We start from the raw sequence: 22,558 nt of genomic DNA on the forward strand, positions 1-22,558 counted from the left end.
ATGGCAGTCGTGCCAACATATCTCATCAGCCACCTGCTGGAAGGGACTTTCCCCTGTTGCCTCCATCATCCTCCAAATCCCACCAACATCAGCCGTGTCAGAGCACAACTGGTCCTTGTTTGGGAACACGCACACCAAAGCACGCAACAGGCTGACCAATACAAAGGTTGAAAAATTGGTGGCCATCCGGGCAAATTTGAGGCTTTTTGAGTCTGACAATGAGTCATCCTCAACAAAGTTGGAAAGTGACAGTGAAGATGAGGCCTCAGAGTCTGATGTTCAAGAGGTGGACATTGAGGAGGCCCAGGGAGAAGACATGGAAGCCTGAGAGGAAGACAACCAAAGCTTTAGTTTCTAGACGATCATTTTACATATGATGCGATGGATCATTGGGGATCATTCAATATTCCCTTTCTTTTGTTGTTTAGTGAAATCATCCCATGTGAAGAGTCAACTCATTTAATTAGAGTTCAATTCGTAACTAAATTGTTTTTAAAAATTCTATTGGAAGGATTTAGTCATTTGTAATTATGTCTACTTATTATAAGGTACAATGTTTGTTTCTGTCTCCATATGATATGGTAAATATATCCAATGCAAGAAATATCGACATTTAAATGGTATTAATATTAATTTGCATATATTCCCGTTAATTCCCTCGGAAAGTTTCCACCCCAGAATATTCAGCCAAAATGTGCAACCCTACCAGCGACTACAATTTAGAGATGAGAGAGAAATTAAATTGAAAAATAAATCCAAAATATACATTTTTAATGGAATTTTAAGTGTTCTGATTTGTCATTCCAAATGTCACATTAGCAGTAGACGGTGACTTGCTGTTCTCTGCACTGTTAGTGTCCCTTGGTTCTAATAATATTATGATTGGATGTGTTTGGACAGTCCGACTCCTCCCCCAATCTGATTGGCTATGTTTAGAGCAGGCTGTCCTCTGCCCCTACTCTGGTTGGCTGAATGTGCTCTGTTTCCATGTAGATTTCGCTGGATGTCCTGGCTGATATGGGCCACGAGGAGCTGAAGGAGATTGGGATCAACGCCTACGGTCACCGCCACAAACTCGTCAAAGGCGTGGAGAGACTCCTGAGAGGACAGCAAGGTCAGAGAGCCCGAGCTCAGCCAAGATTCTGCATGCTGGATCACATCCATATTCCATTCATCTTATTCCTTATTGATTTATTATTTAAGCAATTTCTTATTAAACTGCCTTATTGGCCACACTGGCTGAAGAGATTTGAATGTTTTTCAGGAGGACTGTTTAACCGCTTATGAAACAACAGATGACACTGCTGCTAACTCATACCTGATGTCTCTCAGCACAACCTCCTACTTATAGAACATCGCCTGTTAGCGCTGTTACCGTGGTTTCTCATTTGTTGTTATTGTCTCTCTGCTCCAGGTGCTAATCCGTACCTGACGTTCCACTGTGCCAGTCAGGGTACGGTGCTCATAGACCTGGCCACGGACGATAAGGAGTTCCAGTCTGTAGAAGAGGAAGTATGTACTCTACATCATTATCTGTTTCTACAATGGAAACAATGTTGATCCACTGATGGGGCCAGTAGATCTTTGTCTTCAGACTGATGTAGGTGCCCTGTGCAGTACTCTCCTCTTTCTGACCCTAGCTGTGTGTATCTGCTTGCAGTTGCAAAGTACGATCCGAGAGCACCGGGACGGGGGCAACGCAGGTGGGGTCTTCAGCAGGTACAACATTCTAAAGGTGAGTCATAGCCACCTGGAGAGGAGACAACCTCCCAAAATCCCTTTTTTGTCCACAACAAACACCACTCTGTGAAAGATTTTAGTATATAGGTAATTCTGTTGTCTCTGTATCTGTGAATGAGTTTGACTGTGTGTGGTCTGTCTGTCTGTAGATCCAGAAGGTGGTGAATAAGAAGTTGAGGGAGAGATACTCACACAGACAGAAAGAGATCGCTGATGAAAACCACAACCATCACAACGAACGCATGCTCTTCCACGGTAAGATAGCAGTACCTCTGCAGTCTTACCTGTCAATTCTGGTGAAGAAACGCAGTGGGTTCTCTGTTGTAACATCTATGCTGAATGAGAGTTGATTTTGACATCGATTTTCCACTTCTCTTCCTCTCCTCTGTCAGGTTCTCCATTCATCAACGCTATCATCCATAAGGGCTTTGACGAGCGGCATGCCTACATCGGAGGCATGTTCGGAGCGGGCATCTATTTTGCAGAGAACTCCTCCAAGAGTAACCAGTACGTGTACGGGATAGGAGGGGGCACAGGCTGCCCCACTCACAAAGACCGTTCCTGCTACCTCTGCCACAGGTCAGACTCACTCCAGACGTTCAGAAATAATATGTGTGATGTATGCTGGTGTTATAATCTGTGTGGTGACGTTGTGTATTGCAAGCCGTTGTATGTGGTGTTCTGATGTGTGTGTTATGAATGAATTCAAGCTGCGTGTAGTATTCTGATGTGTGTTATTAGGTTGTTTATTACAGGTGTGTGTGTATGTTGGGTTGTTGTCTGTTGCAGGCAGATGTTGTTCTGCAGAGTGACCCTGGGCAAGTCCTTCCTCCAGTTCAGTGCCATGAAGATGGCCCACGCCCCCCCTGGACACCACTCAGTAATCGGCCGGCCCAGCGTCAACGGACTGGCGTACGCAGAATATGTCATCTACAGAGGAGAACAGGTCAGTCTAAAGGCCTCAGCATGCTTCAGTTCAGCTGGCGCTTAGCCAGCAAAACAACTGTTTGTCCATATTGAGATGCTGTAGAACAGAATAGTCAGAATATATCTAAAATAACTCAAGAAGTTTGTCATTAATTGTTGTTTTTGTCAAGGAGATCTAATTCATGCAATTTTACATCTAAGATGGTGCAGTATTTCTCAAGTAAAAAAATGTGGGTGAAATTGATTCGTCGCTCGTTGAATGACAAATACTTAATTGAAGAATCCATACTGTTGACCAATCACTGACGAAGGGGCGTAGACTTCGGCTTGCCTCAAGAAAAATGTTGTGTGCACGAACAGCTGGAAAAACCCTCAAAATGTCGTCATAATATATGCACAAACTGTTCCAAGCTGTTTCGGATGCGAAGCCTGCAGACGCGCGCACACACACCCACCACAAACAGACCCATGACAATGACTCGTCTGTCCTGTCCCACTGTATTCCTCAGGCGTACCCAGAGTACCTCATCACATATCAGATCCTGAAACCAGAGAGCACACCCTCCCCCACAGCCGGAGCAGAACAGAAGACCTAATCCAGACTCAACCAGACTAACACACCCCCACCTTTGCTGGGAGAGAACGAATCACAGAGACTGTTACCCAAATCACAACTTCACACATTCTGGGCTGAGCCGGGATGAACCTCAGCCCCTTAAATGAACTCTACACCCCTGGAAGGATGTCTTTCCTCCACTAGTTTTTTGTTCTATTTCACTCACTATAAATGACCGGTTCCTCATAACCACTACCATTTATTTTCCCAAATGTTTTGTTTTTATTTTTTCCTTCGTCCTTCTTTAGTGTTTACTTGAAAATGTTGCCTTCACTGGGAATTGTCTAATGTTGTCGCCTGTCTCAGAGCTCATACTCCCGGGTCTCTCGCTCATGGTTGCCCCTGGCGATTGTTGACACTGGTTACGGCCAAATAGAGAGAACCAAGCGGATAAAGTTCAGGTTAGGTTAGAGATGGGGACTCAAAGCTCATTGGTTAGTGATTAAGGTTAGAAATAAGGGATTCAAAGCTCATTGGTTAGCGGTAAGGCTCAGAGATAAGGACTCTTGCCAGTCTGCCTTTACCTGAATGATAGCTTCCCCAGTGAAGCATGGCTGAGACTCCTCTACTGTACCTATCACTCAGATGGATATGTAGGTAGAAATCAGGGTGGATGTACTAGTATGCAGTATACCAGCCTCAATCCCAGCCCTGTTTCTTCATCAAGCATGGCAAGGGAAGATGCGGTACACAGACCCCAGACCCAGATCATGCGTGACTGAAAACAACCAATAACCTCTCCCTTTCCGTTCCAGCACACAAATATCATTTCTTTAGCTCATCAAACATTACACTTCATTTATCCTATTAGCTCTGTATTATTTTATTGTGATATTTCCATGATTGTTTTACTTTATTGTTTTAAAAGATGATGTATAATGGGACCAGACCTGGAGGTTTTTGAACCCTTTGTTTTTTTAAAGTTGAGATGATATAAGATATCCCTCTCTGGGACCATTAGGGGTTCCCTCTCTGGGACCATTAGGGGTTCCCTCTCTGGGACCATTAGGGGTTCCCTCTCTGGGACCATTAGGGGTTCCCTCTCTGGGACCATTAGGGGTTCCCTCTCTGGGACCATTAGGGGTTCCCTCTCTGGGACCATTAGGGGTTCCCCCTCTCTGGGACCATTAGGGGTTCCCTCTCTGGGACCATTAGGGGTTCCCTCTCTCTGGGACCATTAGGGGTTCCCTCTCTGGGACCATTAGGGGTTCCCTCTCTGAGACCATTAGGGGTTCCCTCTCTGGGACCATTAGGGGTTCCCTCTCTGGGACCATTAGGGGTTCCCTCTGGGACCATTAGGGGTTCCCTCTCTGGGACCATTAGGGGTTCCCTCTCTCTGGGACCATTAGGGGTTCCCTCTCTGGGACCATTAGGGGTTCCCTCTCTGGGACCATTAGGGGTTCCCTCTCTCTGGGACCATTAGGGGTTCCCTCTCTGGGACCATTAGGGGTTCCCTCTCTCTGGGACCATTAGGGGTTCCCTCTCTCTGGGACCATTAGGGGTTCCCTCTCTGGGGCCATTAGGGGTTCCCTCTCTGGGACCATTAGGGGTTCCCTCTCTGGGACCATTAGGGGTTCCCTCTCTGGGACCATTAGGGGTTCCCTCTCTCTGGGACCATTAGGGGTTCCCTCTCTCTGGGACCATTAGGGGTTCCCTCTCTCTGGGACCATTAGGGGTTCCCTCTCTCTGGGACCATTAGGGGTTCCCTCTCTGGGACCATTAGGGGTTTCTTTTCTGTTACTGGAACTGATGGGAAATCCCTAAAGGTTTCAGATTGTGAAATTGAGTTATGTGAGAAAGTAAAGCAAGCTATGAGACATTTACTATTATTAATATAACATTACTTTGCACAAGAAAACACTGAACATCTGACTTTTCATTACCATTTCCCATCCAGTCAAACTCATATTTTAATGGATTTGCACTTTTAAACGGGAATGATTTTTAAGTTATTTGAAAATGTATTGAAAATAACGTTGAAAAAAAGATGTCCAGTATTGTAGTGTGTAGCAGACGATGCCTTTGTAAAGCTCACCATGTTGTTAACGGATGAAGAGTGGGCTGTATTAGTACTGTAAATTATTTGTTTGTTTTTTGGTGGGGATGAAAGGGATTTTTGTAGCTGTTTTTCCCGATCTCTTTCATGGTCACTTCCACATTCATCCCTCTGCTCTGTGTCCTCTTTGAGAAGTAAACAATAACTTGTCTTGCTTCCTACTGGTTTTGTCAATCATTCTCTGGGACATAACAGTTTGAAGCAATGGCTGGTTTGATTGTCACATCCTGTAGTCAGTATTGGAGGACACTGTCTCCCTGTGTCTCCTCACTCTCACTAGCTGGGCTCTATCTGCATCTACTGGTGTGGTACTCTGCCATCCTTGCTGTTTCAGATACCAGCTCCAGAACTGTCTGCTCTTTGACCGGGATGTTAACCCATCCATTTACTACAACCTGCGTAAGTCCCAAATACCACCCTATTCCCTATATAGTGCACTACTTTTGACGGGTTCCCTACTGGTCCTGGTCAAAAGTAATGCACTATATAGGGAATATGGGGCTATTTGGGACTGAATCCTGGTCTTAAAGGAAAACACGACTCAAACTATATTTTGGTATTTGTTTCATTAGTCTGCTGTTGATAGTTTTGCATGTCAGCAATCAAGTTTTCAAGATATAGAACTTTCAAAATACAGAATGTGTCCCAGTATGAAGCAACTAATGAAACAATACCAAAAGATAGTTTGAGTGGAATTTTCATTTAATCTCCACTCTTCTCTTCAGACCAACACCTGGAGAGAGCCTCGATGCCTCTTACTTACTTCCTACTACAGTTCTTATCTTGTTTTTTTTCACCATTTTATTTTGTTTTTCTGGTGCTGAAAAGATCCAGTAATGAATGAAACACTGACTATCATGTCCCACAGCTGATTTGGAGAATAATGTAACACTCCTCAGTGTTGTAAAGAAGTATTAATAAAGTACATAACTGTCCAATGCCTCTTCCCTGCTACTTTTGTTTTGTCTGAATGGCTTTTGTTGAAGTTAAATGTACATAATGTAAGTTTTGCTCAAAAGGAGCATGGCCTTTAATTGACTACAGCTCATTTTTCTTTCAACCCAACACTACATACTGATACTGTGCGGAACATTCATGGAAATGTCCAGAGGAAAAATGTACTCAACACTGTGAAATAGTATTGGCTGTGCTATGCTTTCCTGTAGAGGGGAATTGATTTTCAGTGAAGTGGGGGAGATGAATAGCTGTGAGGACAGAGTTGACCATTACTTCAGCGATCACCAACAGGAAAAGATGTCAGTCAAACTTCTCATTCAGGAGGCCGATTAGAAATTAGTCGATCAAAACAAACAATCGATCCACCTGTTTGTCAAACAGAGCTATTGTGTTCTCTCCTAGATGATGTGGATGGCACTAGAGTAGGGCCCGGTTTCCCGATAGCGATGGAATTTAGGCTTACGAGTGTTTAACGACGGACCTTTCCTACAATGGCCGAAGATGTACCATGCATTTCCCAAAACAACATGCGCTGGCATCAGGGAGAATGGTCACTAATTGCATCGTTGGAGCATGTGATAGCTTCTGATAGGATAGAAAGAAAGGGAGTGCTGCTTTTGGATCAGCTCTCTCCATTCAAATCTTATATTAACATTCTAATTATGTTACAATACTGACGACAGATTATTATGCTTCACAGTAGGTATGGTGTTCTTTGGATGCAACTCAGCATTCTTTGTCCTCCAAACACGATGAGTTTAGTTTTTACCAAAAAGTTATCTTTTGGTTTCATCTGACCATATGACATTCTCCCAATCTTCTTCTGGATCATCCAAATGCTCTCTAGCAAACTTCACATGGGCCTGGACATGTACTGGCTTAAGCAGGGGGACACGTCTGGCACTGCAGGATTTGAGTCCCTGGCGGCGTAGTGTGTTACTGATGGTAGGCTTTGTTACTTTGGTCCCAGCTCTCATTCACTAGGTCCCCCCGTGTGGTTCTGGGATTTTTGCTCACCGTTCTTGTGATCATTTTGACCCCACCGGGTGAGATCTTGCGTGGAGCCCCAGATCGAGGGAGATTATCAGTGGTCTTGTATGTCTTCCATTTCCTAATAATTGCTCCCACAGTTGATTTCTTCAAACCAAGCTGCTTACCTATTGCAGATTCAGTCTTCCCAACCTGGTGCAGGTCTACAATTTTGTTTCTGGTGTCCTTTGATAGATCTTTGGTCTTGGCCATAGTGGAGTTTGGAGTGTGACTGTTTAAGGTTGTGGACAGGTGTCTTTTATACTGATAAGTTCAAACAGGTGCCATTAATAGAGGTAACGAGTGGAGGACAGAGGAGCCTCTTAAAGAAGAAGTTACAGGTCTGTGAGAGCCAGAAATCATGCTTGTTTGTAGGTGACCAAATAAATTCATTAAAAATCCTACAATGTGATTTTCTGGATTTTTTTTCTAATTTTGTCTGTCATAGTTGAAGTGTACCTATGATTAAAATTACAGGCCACTCTCATCTTTTTAAGTGGAAGAACTTGCACAATTGGTGGCTGACTAAATACTTTTTTACCCCACTGTATGTGGACACCTGCTTGTCGGACATCTCATTCCTAAATCATGGGCATTAAAATGGAGTTGGTTCCCCCTTTGCTGCTATAATAGCCTCCACTCTTATGGAAAGGCTTTCTACTAGATGTTGAAACATTGCTGCATGGACTTTCTTCCATTCAGCCACGAGCATTAGTGAGGTCGGGCACTGATGTTGGGCGATTAGGCCTGGCTCGCAGTCGGCATTCCAATTCATCCAGAAGGTGTTTGATGGGGTTGAGGTCAGGACTCTGTGCAGGCCAGTCAAGTTCTTCCACACCGATCTCGACAAACCATTTCTGTATGGACCTCGCTTTGTGCACGGGTCATTGTCATGCTGAAGCAGGAAAGGGCCTTCCCAAAGTTGGAAGCACAGAATTGTCTAGAATGTCATTGTATGCTGTAGCGTTAAGATTTCCCTTCACTGGAACTAAGGGGCCTAGCCCGAACCATGAAAAAACAGCCCATTATGCCTCCTCCACCAAACTTTATAGTTGGCACTATGTATTGGGGCAGGTAGCGTTCTCCTAGCATCCGCCAAACACAGATTCGTCCATCGGACTGCCAGATGGTGAAGAGTGATTCATCACTCCAGAGAAGGCATTTCCACTGCTCCAGAGTCCAATGGCGGCGAGCTTTACACCACTCCAGCCGACGCTTGGCAATGCGCATGGTGAGTTTTGGCTTGTGTGCAACTGCTCGGGCATGGAGACCCATTTCATGAAGCTCCTGACTAACAGTTATTGTGCTGATGTTGCTTCCAGAGGCAGTTTGGAACTCTGTAGTGAGTGTTGCAATCGAGGACAGAATATTTATCTGCCGTTAGTTCGTAGCCTAACTGTAGCCCTTCAGCACTCAGCGGTCTCGTTCTGTGAGCTTGTGTGGCCTACCACTTCGCGGCTAAGCCGTTGTTGCTCCTAGATGTTGCCAATTCACAATAACAGTACTTACAGTTGACCGGGGAAGCTCTTGCAGGGCAGAAATTTGATTAACTGACTTGTTGGAAAAGTGCCATTCTATGACAGTGCCACGTTGAAAGTCGCAGAGCACTTCAGTAAGGCCATTCTACTGCCAATGTTCCCTATGGAGATTGCATGGTTGTAGGCTCGATTTTATACATCTGTAAGCAACTGGTGTGGCCAAAATAGTCGAATCCACTCATTTGAAGGGGTGTCCACATACTTTGGTATATATAGTGTATATTTGAGGAGGCTTATTCTAATGCTTACCCAATAAAAATGTACTGAATAGCCTAGTGTCATCTTGGTTTTCTTTTGAAGCCAAATTGTATACTCACTTGAGAGATGGAAAAACCATGTGATTCTTCTATGTTAATAAGAAGCCGTGGTACGGGAAAAAGCATCTAACGTCGCGCTTGGCTGATGAACCATTGGCGAGGCAGGCGTCTCACATGCTGACTACACCCGGCACGCGTGTTCCATCCCGCGCATGTTGATTTTGTCCATCTACACCAGTCGCGATCAGGACAAGCAGGTTGAAATATCAAAACAAACTCGGAATTAAGAGCGTTTTCAAGTGCAATGTAACAAACTATGGTTTTTGGAATGTTCCTACGAAGGTTCTGACGATGAATGTAACATCAAAATGTTTTTAATGTTGCCCTGGGGACATATACCAATGGTACGACAAAACGTTTATTTTTTTCTGCTCTAATTACGTTGGTAACCAGTCTATAATAGCAATAAGGCACCTCGGGGGTTTGTGATATGTGGCCAATATACCATGGCTAAGGTCTGTATCAAGGCACTCCGCGTTGCGCATAAGAACAGCCGTTAGCCATAGTATATTGGCCCTATACCACACCCCCTCGGGCCTTATTGCTTAAATATAAACTGGGTGGTTCGAGCCCTGAATGCTGATTGGCTGACAGCCGTGGTACCACGGTATGACAAAATATTAATTTTTACTGCTCTAATTACATTGGTAACCAGTTTATAATAGCAATAAGGCATATCGGGGTTTGTGGTATATGGCCAATATACCACAGCAAAGGGCTGTATCCAGGCACTCCGCGTTGCGCAAAAGAACAGTATATTGGCCATATACCACACCTCCTCATGCCTTATTCCTTTAATTTAAACTAGAGTTTGCTGTAGCTCTTAAATGATTTCTGGCTATTCAAAGTCATCTTTTTTAATTCGTGTTTGTATTATATGTTTGCCATTAGGTATGCTAACTGTTTTCTCCTGCTATTTTGAATGAAATGTTTGATTATGTTAATTCTGCATTTCTTCAGTTTGTAAAATGTGAGAAATAATAAATAATGTCAGTTGCTCGTTTTTTCGTTGGCTATAGAAAATATCAATGTGACCTAAAAATAGGATATGATGACAATGGTTTTCGTAATTGCTCAACAAATCATTGTAGCCTAAAGGCAGGCAGGAATTGAGCTTCAAGTAGGCCTACAGATATTATGCAATTAAAAAAATAAAATAGGCTAATTAACCATGAAGTGGCAAATTAAGTGACGTTGCCATAGACCTAATATGTTGACCTTTAGATTATTCGTTAGGCTACAGTGAAATGCCTAAACTTTTAGATAATATAGCCTATAGGCCTAATAGATACGAAAATTGAAGCAGCTCAGATATAGTGATCTAACCAGTTAATAATAATACTAGGTAGGTCAATCGATTGTACATAAATGAATGTTATGTTAATATTTTTGCCTAAATTGAACTATTATATATATCGGTTATCTCGGTTTTCTTTTCTTTAATGTATCCTTGATTCACTTGTTTATAATAACATTGCGAACTATATATTAAACTATGAAGTTTTCGGTGGTCAGAGAGACAGATAAACGTCTTGATCCTATGTTTAGCGGATATTTGATATCTAAAGTGACGCGGGTGGGCAGACGGTGATCTAACCACGCACTTAACTGTTCTTACTAGTGGTCTGAGGCAGGCGTTAGATTACGAGCGATTTCAAGTGCAACGTTAATATATAAGTATTTTTTGGGAAAGGCTCGGAAATGTCAATATGCTCTTAGGTCCTTGTATGATGTTCTAACGATTCATTTAACATTAGGATGATTTTGGGAACAGGTCCCAAATGCTCTAGTTGCCGCCCTAATAATGAAAAGAAACGTCTTCAAAAATGGAAGGCAGTTGGGAGGAGGTGAGATCAGATGGAACCATTTTAGCCAATGAGAGGGCAGATATGCGTGTGAACAACAGGCACAACGGTTTCCACTAGTTACAACAAACGCAGTCAAAATTGTCTTCAAAATTAATGAAAACAAAAATTGGTTTTAATTTAAGGTTAGTATTAGGCATACGGTTAGTAGTGTGCTTAAGGTCGGGGATAGGTTTAAAATCACATTTTAAGAAGATCAATAGTATATGACTTTGTGGCTGTGGGAACTAGTGACGACCAGGGGAAACTCCGATTGATTTATTTCACCTTTATACTTATTGGGAGCGGATTTGCTCACGTCTGAAGTGGCATTTGATTAATACTTATAGTCTGACAGAATGGATAACAATAATGAAATCAATGTGTTATAGCTTGTTTTTTTGTGTCATCTAAATAGCTAGGTTCCGGGTATAATCCTCATGTCATCATTTTACCCAACAAACACCTACAATGTTATTTCTATGGAGAGATTAATGAGGACGTGGAGTATTAAGATCACCCACTAGGGGATGCTATAACCATACAGTTATGTTGTGAAATGCAACCCAGCTCCTCGAGCCTTATTCTAGTCATTGCAGACAGGACCGGACCTTCTGTACACCAGTGATGAACAGACCATCACAATCCAATAAACTTTGCGGCAAAGATCGCTGCATAGTCTAAAGCTGGCTACATCTAAAGACCAGCCTTTTATCTTTGTAAAATGACTTAGAAGTAAGTAGGCCTTTGATTATTTTGACATCATGATCTGTGTTTGCATTTAGGAGCTTGTGATTAGAATTAACAACATTTTTTAAACCCAAGGTTGTATTTAACTAGGCAAGTCAGTTAGGAACAAATTTGTATTTACAACGACACCTACCCCGGGCAAACCCTAACGACCCTGGGCCAATTGTGTGCCACCCTGTGGAACTCCCAATCACGGCTGAGCACTGAGTTGCTGTGCCCTAGACTGCTGTGCCACTCGGGAGCCCCAACAGCTTTGCGCACCTGGATTGTACAGTATTTGCCCTTATTATTGAAAAAATTATTCAAGCTCTAACAAGTTGGTTATTGATCATTGCTAAACAGCCATTTTCATGTCTTGCCATAGATTTTCAAGCTGATTGAAGTAAAAACACTCAGGAACATTCAATGTTGTCTTAGTAAGCAACTCCAGTGTAGATTTGGCCTTGTATTTTAGGTTATTTTCTTGCTGGAAGGTGAATTTGTCTCCCAGTGTCTGTTGGAAAGTAGACTGAACCAGGTTTTCTCCAGGATTTTTCCTGTTCTTAGATATATTCCGTTTATTTTTATTAAAAAAAAACCCTCCCTAGTCCGTGCCAATGACAAGCATACCCATGACATGATGCAGCCACCACGATACTTGAAAATATCAAGAGTGGTACTCAGTGATGTATTGGATTAGCCCCAAACATACCGCTTTGCATTCAGAAATAAAGTACATTTCTGTGCCACATTTTTTGCAGTTTTACTTTAGTGCCTTATTGCAAACAGGATGCCTGTTTGGAATGTCTTTATTCTGTACTGGCTTCCTTCTTTACCCTCTATTATTTTGGTTAGTATTGTGGAGTAACTACAATGTTGTTGATCCATCCTCAGTTTTCTCCTATTATAGCCATTCAACTCTGGAACTGTTTTAAAGTCACCATTGGCCATTGGTTTCCTTGCTCTCCGGCAACTGAGTTAGAAAGGACACCTGTATCTTTGTAGTGACTGGGTGCATTGATATACCATGCTCAAATGGATATTCAATGTCTGCTTTATTTTTTAAAATGTTTTACCAATCTACCAATAGGTGCCCTTCTTTGTGAGGCATTGGAAAACCTCGCTGGTCTTTGTGTTGGAATTTGTTTTTGAAATTCACTGCTTGTTCGAAGAACCATACAGATAATTGTATGTGCGGGGTACAGAGATGAGGTAGTCATATAAAAAATATGTTAAACTATTATTGTGCACAGAGTGGATCCATGCAACCTATTATGTGACTTGTTAAGCAAATGTTTACTCCTGAACTTATTTAGGCTTGCCATAACAAAAGGGTTTAAACACTTATTGACTCAAGACATTTCAGCTTTTCATTTTTTATTAATTTGTAAAACTCTCGAAAAACATAATTCCACGTTGACATTATAGGGTATTGTGTGTAGGCTGGGGTGTCTAGGGGTGTGAATCCTTTCTGTAGTCCCTCCCAGATACCATGTATGATGTTTCATGCAAGTAAGACAGAGATTTTCTTTTTTTTAAAGAACATTGTTGTATTTCACAATGGAATTTTTGGAATAAATAAAGCATATAGAATTCAACAAAAACATAGGGAAAAGTTTTTTAAAAAGTCAACCTGATGAATGATATTGCCATGATGAGACAACAGCATTTCACTTGACACAGGTAGAAAGTATTGCATTGTTCAATGATTGTGGACCAGAGAACGCCTCTCATCTTCATATAATTTACATACATACCCTCGTTCAAGATCAAAAGCACATTATGGGTGTCATCAGTTACCACCTGGTATCATAGTAATAATAATGTGCAAATTAATTCAAAGTTATAATACGGTATTGCATCACTAAAAAGTGCTCTATAAAAGGTGCCAGCATTCTTCAAAAAGAGGAGGGGAGTAAAATCCTGTTTTCCCAAAGGCCTTGCTCCTCGCTCTGATCGTCGCCTGGGCCAGCACTTCCAGGCAATATTTTCACTCAGAGAATGAAATGAGAAGAAAAACTAACAATTTCACATGAATCAGTCCAGTGGCAGCACACACTAGCAGTTTTCTACCATCTCATATATATTTTTTCCCAGTGATGTCAGACATTCCAGTGTGCCTGTTTTTTTAGGGGTGTTTGTGCGTAGCCGGGAAATTGTCCCTGTTGGTTATTGTGCATTTGGCAAGTTTAGAAAGTAGTCTGGATCTACTAGACATTGGTGGAGTAACAGTGATAAGACAAAGAAACAAGCCATAGGTCTGTTCCCAACTAACTCCCTCCTCCAACAAGCATTAGACCAATCAGCATCCATGGTCTGAACAGAAATAGTACCTATGTAACAGACAACAATATGCCTCCATACAGGAATGAAAAATAACAACATTCTTATCTGGTGAATTAGAAAAAATTCATTATTGGTAAGGCAAACAGCACTTCTCAATGATCCGGTCTTTATCGATTAGCGAATACACACATATGAAGCTAAAAACATGATTATAAATACACAACACAATGTAGTACTTTGGTGGAAACTGGGAAGAGAGAGAAACGCATTATTGCTCTACTTGGGGGAGAGGAACGGATCGGATTACATTGTCTGTATTGCAGTGCTGACTTGAAATGGTTTGTTGTTGCTGTTTAGAGATTTGCCAGTTTATCTGCCACAGTCTGTTTGGAAAGAAAAGGTGCTGGGGCACTTGAGCACATCCAAAAGCGCTGGGAAAAACATCCTATACCTTCTCTGAACAAGGCACTGAACAAAAAAAACAGAAATGACTAGACCCCCTTTCCCCTCAAAAGCATATCTGTTCTTCCGATCGAGCTTATTACATGGAACACCAGGGGTTGCCCGGGCAGTGTAGCAGGGGTTCAGACGTTCATTTGGCACTGTCTCAGAAAGCTAGTCTCTCCATCTCAGCGGCCTCTCCTCCTCCGTAGGGGTGACTCTTTTATTCAGTCATTCATCAGCAGTCCTGCTCCAGAAGAGGAGGGGGCGTGTGGGAGAGAGGATGGGGATGTCAGGGACAGGAAGCCGGATAGGACGCTAGCAAGCACCTGTCACAACTGAAGAGCCTCCTGCGCTCCATCAGGAAGCCACTAAATGACTGAGCACTCTCTTTCTCCCCCCTCCCCTCTTTGCGCTTTCGTTTTCTCTGCATCTCTGCTCACGGCCATTCAGCCCTCTCAACAGGACCGGAGTGGCTTTGGAAAACTCCACAGGAAATGGAAAAGGTGGACAACAACTTAGAATTCTGCCGCCCCGTCCTTCCTGTGTCCACCTTCACACTAAAACACAGGAACTGCATCTGTTCTTTAGCCTGTTTTATGAAAGAGTGTATTTATTAGTCACCATATAGTGATGAAGGTGTACGTGTGAGTGCCATATTCTATACAGTCTTTTGTGTCAGGCAGCAGGATAGGCGCCCTCAGTGGTTCATTGTCAATGGACATTTCAGCTTATACCAGGTAGGAGAAGATAACCTCTCTCTCTCTGGTCTGGATAGTGAGAGGAATGGGGCAGTGAGACTTTGTGGGGGCGGGGCATCAGCAGCTGGGTGAGGTTGTGATTGGACTTTGCAGGTAGGCCAGGCTGCTGGGCTGGCCATGTGCTACCACGGAGACGGGAAAGCTAAAGATGAAGGGCGACGTAGGGCTGGAGGAAGACTTGGGGCCCAGGCTGGCTGCCGAGGGGCTGGCAGCCTCCACTGCGCATGATGTGGCCAGCACCTGGGACTCGAACTGCAGCAGCTGACCCATGAAGCTGAAATTGGGGGAGATGATACTGCGGCGCTGCTTGACGAACTCAAAGGCTTCGTCTAGCCGAACACGCTTCTTCTTCATCAGGTATGCGAGGCAGATGGTGGCAGAGCGAGAGATGCCCGCCTGGCAGTGCACCAGCACACGTCTGTTGGAGTCTTTCACCGAGTCTGAAGAGAGAGACACAGAGAGATAGGGGGTCCAGAATTGACTCAGGGTATACTGTAGATATGCACAGGATAGGTAATACATAGTGCTCAGGATCATCTGTAAGCTTTCTTGATAGACACGTATAACTTCACTGATTTGGCACACGACAGGCTCTTACACGACAGGCTCTTACACGACAGGCTCTTACACGACAGGCTCTTACACGACATGCTCTTACACGACAGGTTCTTACACGACAGGCTCTTACACGACAGGCTCTTACACGACAGGCTCTTACACGACAGGCTCTTACACGACAGGCTCTTACACGACATGCTCTTACACGACAGGTTCTTACACGACATGCTCTTACACGACAGGCTCTTACACGACAGGTTCTTACACGACAGGCTCTTACACGACAGGTTCTTACACGACAGGCTCTTACACGACAGGCTCTTACACGACAGGCTCTTACACGACAGGCTCTTACACGACAGGTTCTTACACGACAGGCTCTTACACGACAGGCTCTTACACGACAGGTTCTTACACGACAGGCTCTTACACGACAGGTTCTTACACGAGAGGTTCTTACACGACAGGTTCTTACACGACAGGTTCTTACACGACAGGTTCTTACACGACAGGTTCTTACACGAGAGGTTCTTACACGACAGGCTCTTACACGACAGGTTCTTACACGAGAGGTTCTTACACGACAGGTTCTTACACGACAGGTTCTTACACGAGAGGTTCTTACACGACAGGTTCTTACACGACAGGTTCTTACACGACAGGTTCTTACACGACAGGTTCTTACACGAGAGGTTCTTACACGACAGGTTCTTACACGACAGGTTCTTACACGACAGGTTCTTACACGACAGGTTCTTACACGAGAGGTTCTTACACGACAGGTTCTTACACGACAGGCTCTTACACGACAGGTTCTTACACGAGAGGTTCTTACACGACAGGTTCTTACACGACAGGCTCTTACACGAGAGGTTCTTACACGACAGGTTCTTACACGACAGGTTCTTACACGACAGGCTCTTACACGACAGGTTCTTACACGAGAGGTTCTTACACGACAGGTTCTTACACGACAGGCTCTTACACGACAGGTTCTTACACGAGAGGTTCTTACACGACAGGCTCTTACACGACAGGTTCTTACACGACAGGTTCTTACACGACAGGCTCTTACACGACAGGTTCTTACACGACAGGTTCTTACACGACAGGCTCTTACACGACAGGTTCTTACACGACATGCTCTTACAACTCAGTGTCTCATAAGCAATATATTAGTCTGTAGCCCTATAAAACACAAACAGCAAAGCTATGTGCCCCAAAGCAAAGACATGCAAATGTTGATCCTGCACCCAACACACCTACAGCCCTTTCCATACAGAAGCATTTTTCACCATGAGAAATAGCAACCACAGGGGAGTTGCCCTTATCAAAGGGAGGCCATTATGAGTAGTGTCCACACAACAAAATATGTGTCCTAATACCCAAATACTCTATGTGAGTAGAAATAAATACTAATTAAAACACAGAAATGTAACATCCCATTCTATAGTGCAGTCGTATTCTCTGGTGTGAACATACACAGCTATTAAGGTAACTCCAACTAACGCAGCACCGCACCCAAGAACAGTGGATGAGTCATACTCTGGTCCCTAAGCAGCTAACTATGATGCATTCAAGCCCATAGACGCTTACAAACACGCACACACACCCATCCAAACATATTGGGGTCTCCACACACCAGTGCAGCAGGCTTCCATGTGGAATATGACACTAGGCCCAGCCTATCCTCCCGCATGGTAATCTCTAGCCATGGAAATCCCTAAACATGATAATCACTAACCATGGAAATCTCTAACCATGATCATCTCTAACCATGGAAATCCCTAACCATGGAAATCCCTAACCATGATAATCACTAACCATGGAAATCCCTAACCATGAAAATCTCTAACCATGATAATCTCTAATCATGATAATCTCTAACCATGGAAATCCCTAACCATGATAATCTCTAACCATGATAATCCCTAACCATGGAAATCCCTAACCATGATCATCTCTAACCATGATGATCCCTAACCATGGAAATCCCTAACCATGAAAATCTCTAACCATGATAATCTCCAATCATGATAATCTCTAACCATGGAAATCCCTAACCATGATAATCTCTAACCATGATAATCCCTAACCATGGAAATCCCTAACCATGATCATCTCTAACTATGGAAATCCCTAACCATGGAAATCCCTAACCATGATAATCACTAACCATGGAAATCCCTAACCATGATAATCTCTAACCATGGAAATCCCTAACCATGGAAATCCCTAACCATGAAAATATCTAACCATGATAATCTCTAACCATGATAATCTCTAACCATGGAACTCCCTAACCATGGAAATCCCTAACCATGGATAACCCTAACCATGATAATCTCTAACCATGATAATCTCTAACCATGCAAATCCCTAACCGTGGAAATCCCTAACCATGAAAATCTCTAACCATGATAATCTCTAACCATGATAATCTTTAACCATGGAAATCCCTAACCATGATAATCTCTAACCATGATCATCTCTAACCATGATAATCTCTAACCATGGTAATCCCTAACCATGGAAATCCCTAACCATGGAAATCTCTAACCATGGAAATCCCAAACCATGATAATCTCTAACCATGATAATCTCTAACCATGGAAATCTCTAACCATCGTAGTCCCACAATGACTATAATTTAGCTCTCCTCTCCCTCCATCATCCATATCAACTGAGCACACTGAGCATGTGTAAACCTCACACTGAGATTCTGCATGAGCACACTAATTATTGTCTATTTAATACCAATTTTTATTCTAAAATCTTCTCCTTTCACTTAGGCTAGTAATTGGTCGGGAATGAAAATGTTATCTTAAATACATTTTGTCACCGTGGTTAGAAAAATACTGCCACCCATTACTCATACACTCAGAGTAATTATCAAAAGAACCATCTGTTTGTTCTTGAAGAGCAATCAATTGAAGTGACACTCTCTTCCCTACAAAAAGAAGACCTTTAATCACATGATCAAATTAACATTCTACTAAGCTATGCTGCAGCTACAAGGACCATCATAAACCATGTCATTCTCCTCCTGCTCATCATGATGATGATGTATTAGTCTAAGTCCCAAATGGCACCCTATTCCCTTTATAGTGCACTACAGGGTGTAATTTGGGACAGATTCCATGTATTCTTCTAAGAAAATTGTATTTACCGATAAACTCAATGGCTTCTATGAACCAGGAGCTGATGTCCTCTTTGTGGTTGTCCTCCACAGGAATGCACTTGTACTGGTAGACCCCCTCGAAGTGGTTGGGACAGTTAGAGGACACGTTGAGTAAGGCAGAGATGCCCATGCCGTCCAGCATGTCCTTTTTGGAGGCATGGAAGGCACTGCCAAGGTACAGGAAGGGAAGAATCTCCACTGGACCAGCCTGGAACATATAGAAAACAAAGTTGGCATTAATACAGAGTCAAAAGAGAATACAGGCAAATGTAGTCCGAATGTCTCTTTCAAACATCACAAAGTAACACAATTAAGAAGACTGGAGAAAGGGCCTAATTACAATCTGCAATCAATAAAAAAAAGGTTCTGATAATTACAATTTATGGTATGCACTTTCTTTTAATTATGGTCTGAAATTGGATCATAAAATATAGGCCAATGACAACTCAAGAAATTAATATACTCTATCTTCAGCCAGTTTGTTGATTTGTGCCCTGTTATGGCATTGCTGCTATGGGCCCGCTTCAAACAGCAGAAAAGTATCGATAACGCCTGCTTAAAACAGATAGTGAAGGAAGGCCAGGCAATGTTGGTCACACATGCCACCCCCTGCACCAGTGAGAGAGATAAAAAGGAGTCACAACTGGTGCTCTTATCGAGACGAAAAAACAACAGTAGGCCTAAACCTAGATGACTGGAATTTACGAGTCCCCTGGTATTTCACTCAATGCCACACATTCAGTCAAACTCGGTCACAACTCGGTCACCGATATAAACATGTCCCCTTCTTTACCTGGTCATGGTGGGACGTCTGTGGAGTTCTACAGGAAGAACACGCGTCCAAACTGGACTGGGTAGAGAACGAAGATAACGTTTTGGTCTTCAAACAGAACTCGGGATACTCCGTGAAAAATCTGTCGTAGCCCCCTGTGAAAAAGGATTAACTTTAGACATTAGGATATTTTAATCACAGGCCACTCAAGTCAAAACAGCCTAATAGCTCACCATGTGCGTATATCATTTACACATTAGCCTACCTAGCGTAATACACATAGGTCATTTTTCCTCTATAAAAACGAAATGAAATATATTTGAATATTTATATAAAACATTATAGAACAGCAATTATAATTTGATTTCCATTTAATAAAAAGAGGCTTATAATTTGGGCATGCTTAGTGGTTTTCACCTAAATTAAATGTGACAATTGAAAAACCTAGTCGAATTTATGAGAAAAAAAATGCATTTCCTCATTTACTTATAATATAATTGATTGAGAAATAGGGTATAGGGTAGTCTTGTGATTATCTGGCAACACTTAATGTTTAAATGTTCAATGCCTGTATGTAATGTTGATCTCGTAATAATCAATTGTCAACAAAAGCCATTCTAAAATTACTTTTTTAAATTAATACATTTGCTGAAGTGAAATCTTGAAGATGATCCAATTGTTGGGGCTCACACAAGACACTCGCTGCAGCACATCCTCGTGCACCCAGACGTGGCTCTTTCTGCATTACCTCATTCTTAGCGCCTAGTGCCTATTTGTGGGTTGAATTGTGCAGCAATACAAAACCGCACTAGATGTACCATTTTAAGCTGGTTAAGAAATACTTGTAATAATTCTGATAATAAAATAATAACATTGTAATAATACATTTGTCAGATATAATGAAAAATATGTGCTAATAAATTATTATTCATGCTTTTGTGTTATTTATGCTTGTAAACAAAACTAATTGGGCATGTTTTTATTCTGATAACCTGTTAAGTGCATTGGGATCATTTACCTTTTAGTAGAAATATTTCAGTTCCAAATGTGTCTCTGTACACTGCATTGAGCACCAGAGTGATTGTGCTATCGTCTTTAACAGTGTCTATGTCGGGCGTCCTCTCGTCGTAGAGGATCACAGCGGAGTACAGTCCTGATTTCAGCCGGGCTTTGACCTCTTCATCACTCGACAGAATCTGGTCTAAACTCACCGAGCCCTTCGCTCGCCTTCTCACAATGGTGTTACAGCGAATATTCACTGCGCTCCGAATGTGTCCAGCGCTAAACGCCAAAAATGATCGGCAGTCCAGCACCAGGCATTTCGCACTGTCGTCCTTCAACAACCTTTTCAAAACGTTGCAATCCATTTCGCAAAGTTCATCCATAATAACCATATTTTCCTCCATAATGAAGGCAATTATCTTTTTCCTGTTGAAGAACACGAAGAGTGCAGGATGTGTGTTAATGCTGAGCAGCTCCTGCGCAATGTTGTGCTCTTATTCTCCCGAGAGCATTACTATCACGAGCAGTCCGCCTCTTTCCGTTTTATGAATGGGGCCTCTGCCGCCAGCCCCAATAAAAAGGGTGGTGGCGTCACGCTGGAGGTGACGTCAACCGCTAGTAAAATTCTCTCCTCTCTTTTCATTCATAAAAAGCCAAAGATCAATGCCAACAGAATATGAGGTTGCCTCTGCCGAAGCTCGAAAATGTTGACTCTCTTGTTAATGACAAAGTCAAAGGCAATACTACATTTATTTTAACAAGGCAAATTTTCTGTAACGATATTAGTAGGCTATCATTCCTACTACTATTTTATATTCCTCCATAGGAAGATCAATTTGTCAAATGTTATGAATGTGTCATATGCTTATGTCATTCTTGATTGTAGATTCTAAGTAATATTCCTTTGAATGTGAATATGCTATGATCCCCCTCCCCTACTCCCTTTCTCTCATCTGGGTGCCAGAGGGTCAGGATACCTCTCTTGTTTGCTCACAAAGCCTTTACAGGATCCTACAGGATCAGGCCAACGATATGCCCTCCGTACTGTCCTCATCCCATCAAACATCACAAACAAGCTATTTAATACTAGCAATTGATGGAATTATGTAAACCTGGACAAATGTAGGCTACTGTTACTGTCCTCTGATAATGTTTTAGAAATATAGGTAGGTCCTTTATTAGAATTTCTTAGAAAACTTGCATTATAGGCTTTCATCACTTATATGGATAAATTAACGCATTTATTGTAGCCCATAGTAGAATAATAAATATATTGCAAGGAATTTCTGATACTTGTTTTTATCAACAGGATCAGAGTGTTGAAAGCAGGATATATACTATATATTTCCCCAGTTTCAGGCAATCACATTTTGTTGTTCCACTTCAGGTTTAACTGTCTTCTAGAACATTCACACATCATCATTAGGCTAAGGTAATGTCAAGCTCCAAAGAATGTTTTGAAATAATACAATGTTTCACAGTTTATTTTTACCTACAGTGGTACACCATTGTCCATAACCTAAAACCCATTCTATATGAAGACCCTGCAAAATGTAGGCTAATAGTACTAGTTCTTCGTAGACTGCCCACAAAATTGCAGCAAGCAAGTTTAGAGGATGTGCCTCAGTAATGGAGAGTTGTGCCAGAACCCCAGAGTGTTTTCAATTGGATTTGTTTTAGTATCCTATATAATAATAGCTTGCAGCATTGTTGCCCTCCCTATCAGTGAAAATCTCATTATAATCCGCCATGATTTTTTTTTACTGACACCATTATTAATGATGTTTCAGTTTATTGTTATGGT

General features: G+C 42.3%; 2 protein-coding genes across 17 annotated transcripts in view; one reads left to right on the forward strand and one right to left on the reverse strand.

The window, feature by feature from the left end:
* Positions 1-6,277, forward strand: part of tnksa (tankyrase, TRF1-interacting ankyrin-related ADP-ribose polymerase a) — a 151,207-nt gene extending 144,930 nt beyond the window's left edge. For 14 of the 16 annotated variants that reach the window (XR_016484915.1, XM_090191937.1, XM_021622899.3 and 11 more), the window contains 7 exons: positions 994-1,114; positions 1,415-1,512; positions 1,661-1,735; positions 1,890-1,995; positions 2,133-2,319; positions 2,530-2,686; positions 3,177-6,277. Coding sequence is in view for 13 of the 16 variants with exons in the window: in XM_090191937.1 (XP_090048063.1) it covers positions 994-1,114; positions 1,415-1,512; positions 1,661-1,735; positions 1,890-1,995; positions 2,133-2,319; positions 2,530-2,686; positions 3,177-3,263 (831 nt within the window). In the remaining 3 variants the exon portion in view is untranslated. The remainder of the gene's footprint in view (positions 1-993; positions 1,115-1,414; positions 1,513-1,660; positions 1,736-1,889; positions 1,996-2,132; positions 2,320-2,529; positions 2,687-3,176) is intronic. The other 2 variants (XR_016484914.1, XR_016484912.1) reach the window with 2 other exon arrangements.
* Positions 6,278-13,113: 6,836 nt separating this feature from the next.
* Positions 13,114-21,316, reverse strand: LOC110537118 (dual specificity protein phosphatase 4). The gene is made up of 4 exons (XM_021622903.3): positions 20,771-21,316; positions 19,774-19,907; positions 18,969-19,188; positions 13,114-15,681 (listed from the first exon to the last, which is right to left on the reverse strand). The coding sequence occupies exons 1-4, from the start codon at positions 21,156-21,158 to the stop codon at positions 15,299-15,301; spliced, it is 1,125 nt and encodes a 374-aa protein (XP_021478578.3). The 5' UTR covers positions 21,159-21,316; the 3' UTR covers positions 13,114-15,298.
* Between the last annotated feature and the right edge of the window lie 1,242 nt (positions 21,317-22,558).

The sequence above is a fragment of the Oncorhynchus mykiss genome, chromosome 12 (genome assembly GCF_057628025.1).
Source record: "Oncorhynchus mykiss isolate SJ-2025 chromosome 12, ASM5762802v1, whole genome shotgun sequence".
In the NCBI taxonomy this organism is placed as follows: domain Eukaryota; kingdom Metazoa; phylum Chordata; class Actinopteri; order Salmoniformes; family Salmonidae; genus Oncorhynchus; species Oncorhynchus mykiss.

Bases quoted from the DNA above. Each gene is read 5' to 3' on its own strand.
- LOC110537118 (XM_021622903.3), bottom strand. From the start codon at position 21,158: ATGGAGGAAAATATGGTTATTATGGATGAACTTTGCGAAATGGATTGC. The intron at 19,908-20,770 runs GTAAATGATCCC...CCTTTTTCACAG, and splicing joins TGAAATATTTCTACTAAAAG to GGGGCTACGACAGATTTTTC. The intron at 15,682-18,968 runs GTAAATACAATT...CTCTCTCTTCAG, and splicing joins AGAAGCCATTGAGTTTATCG to ACTCGGTGAAAGACTCCAAC.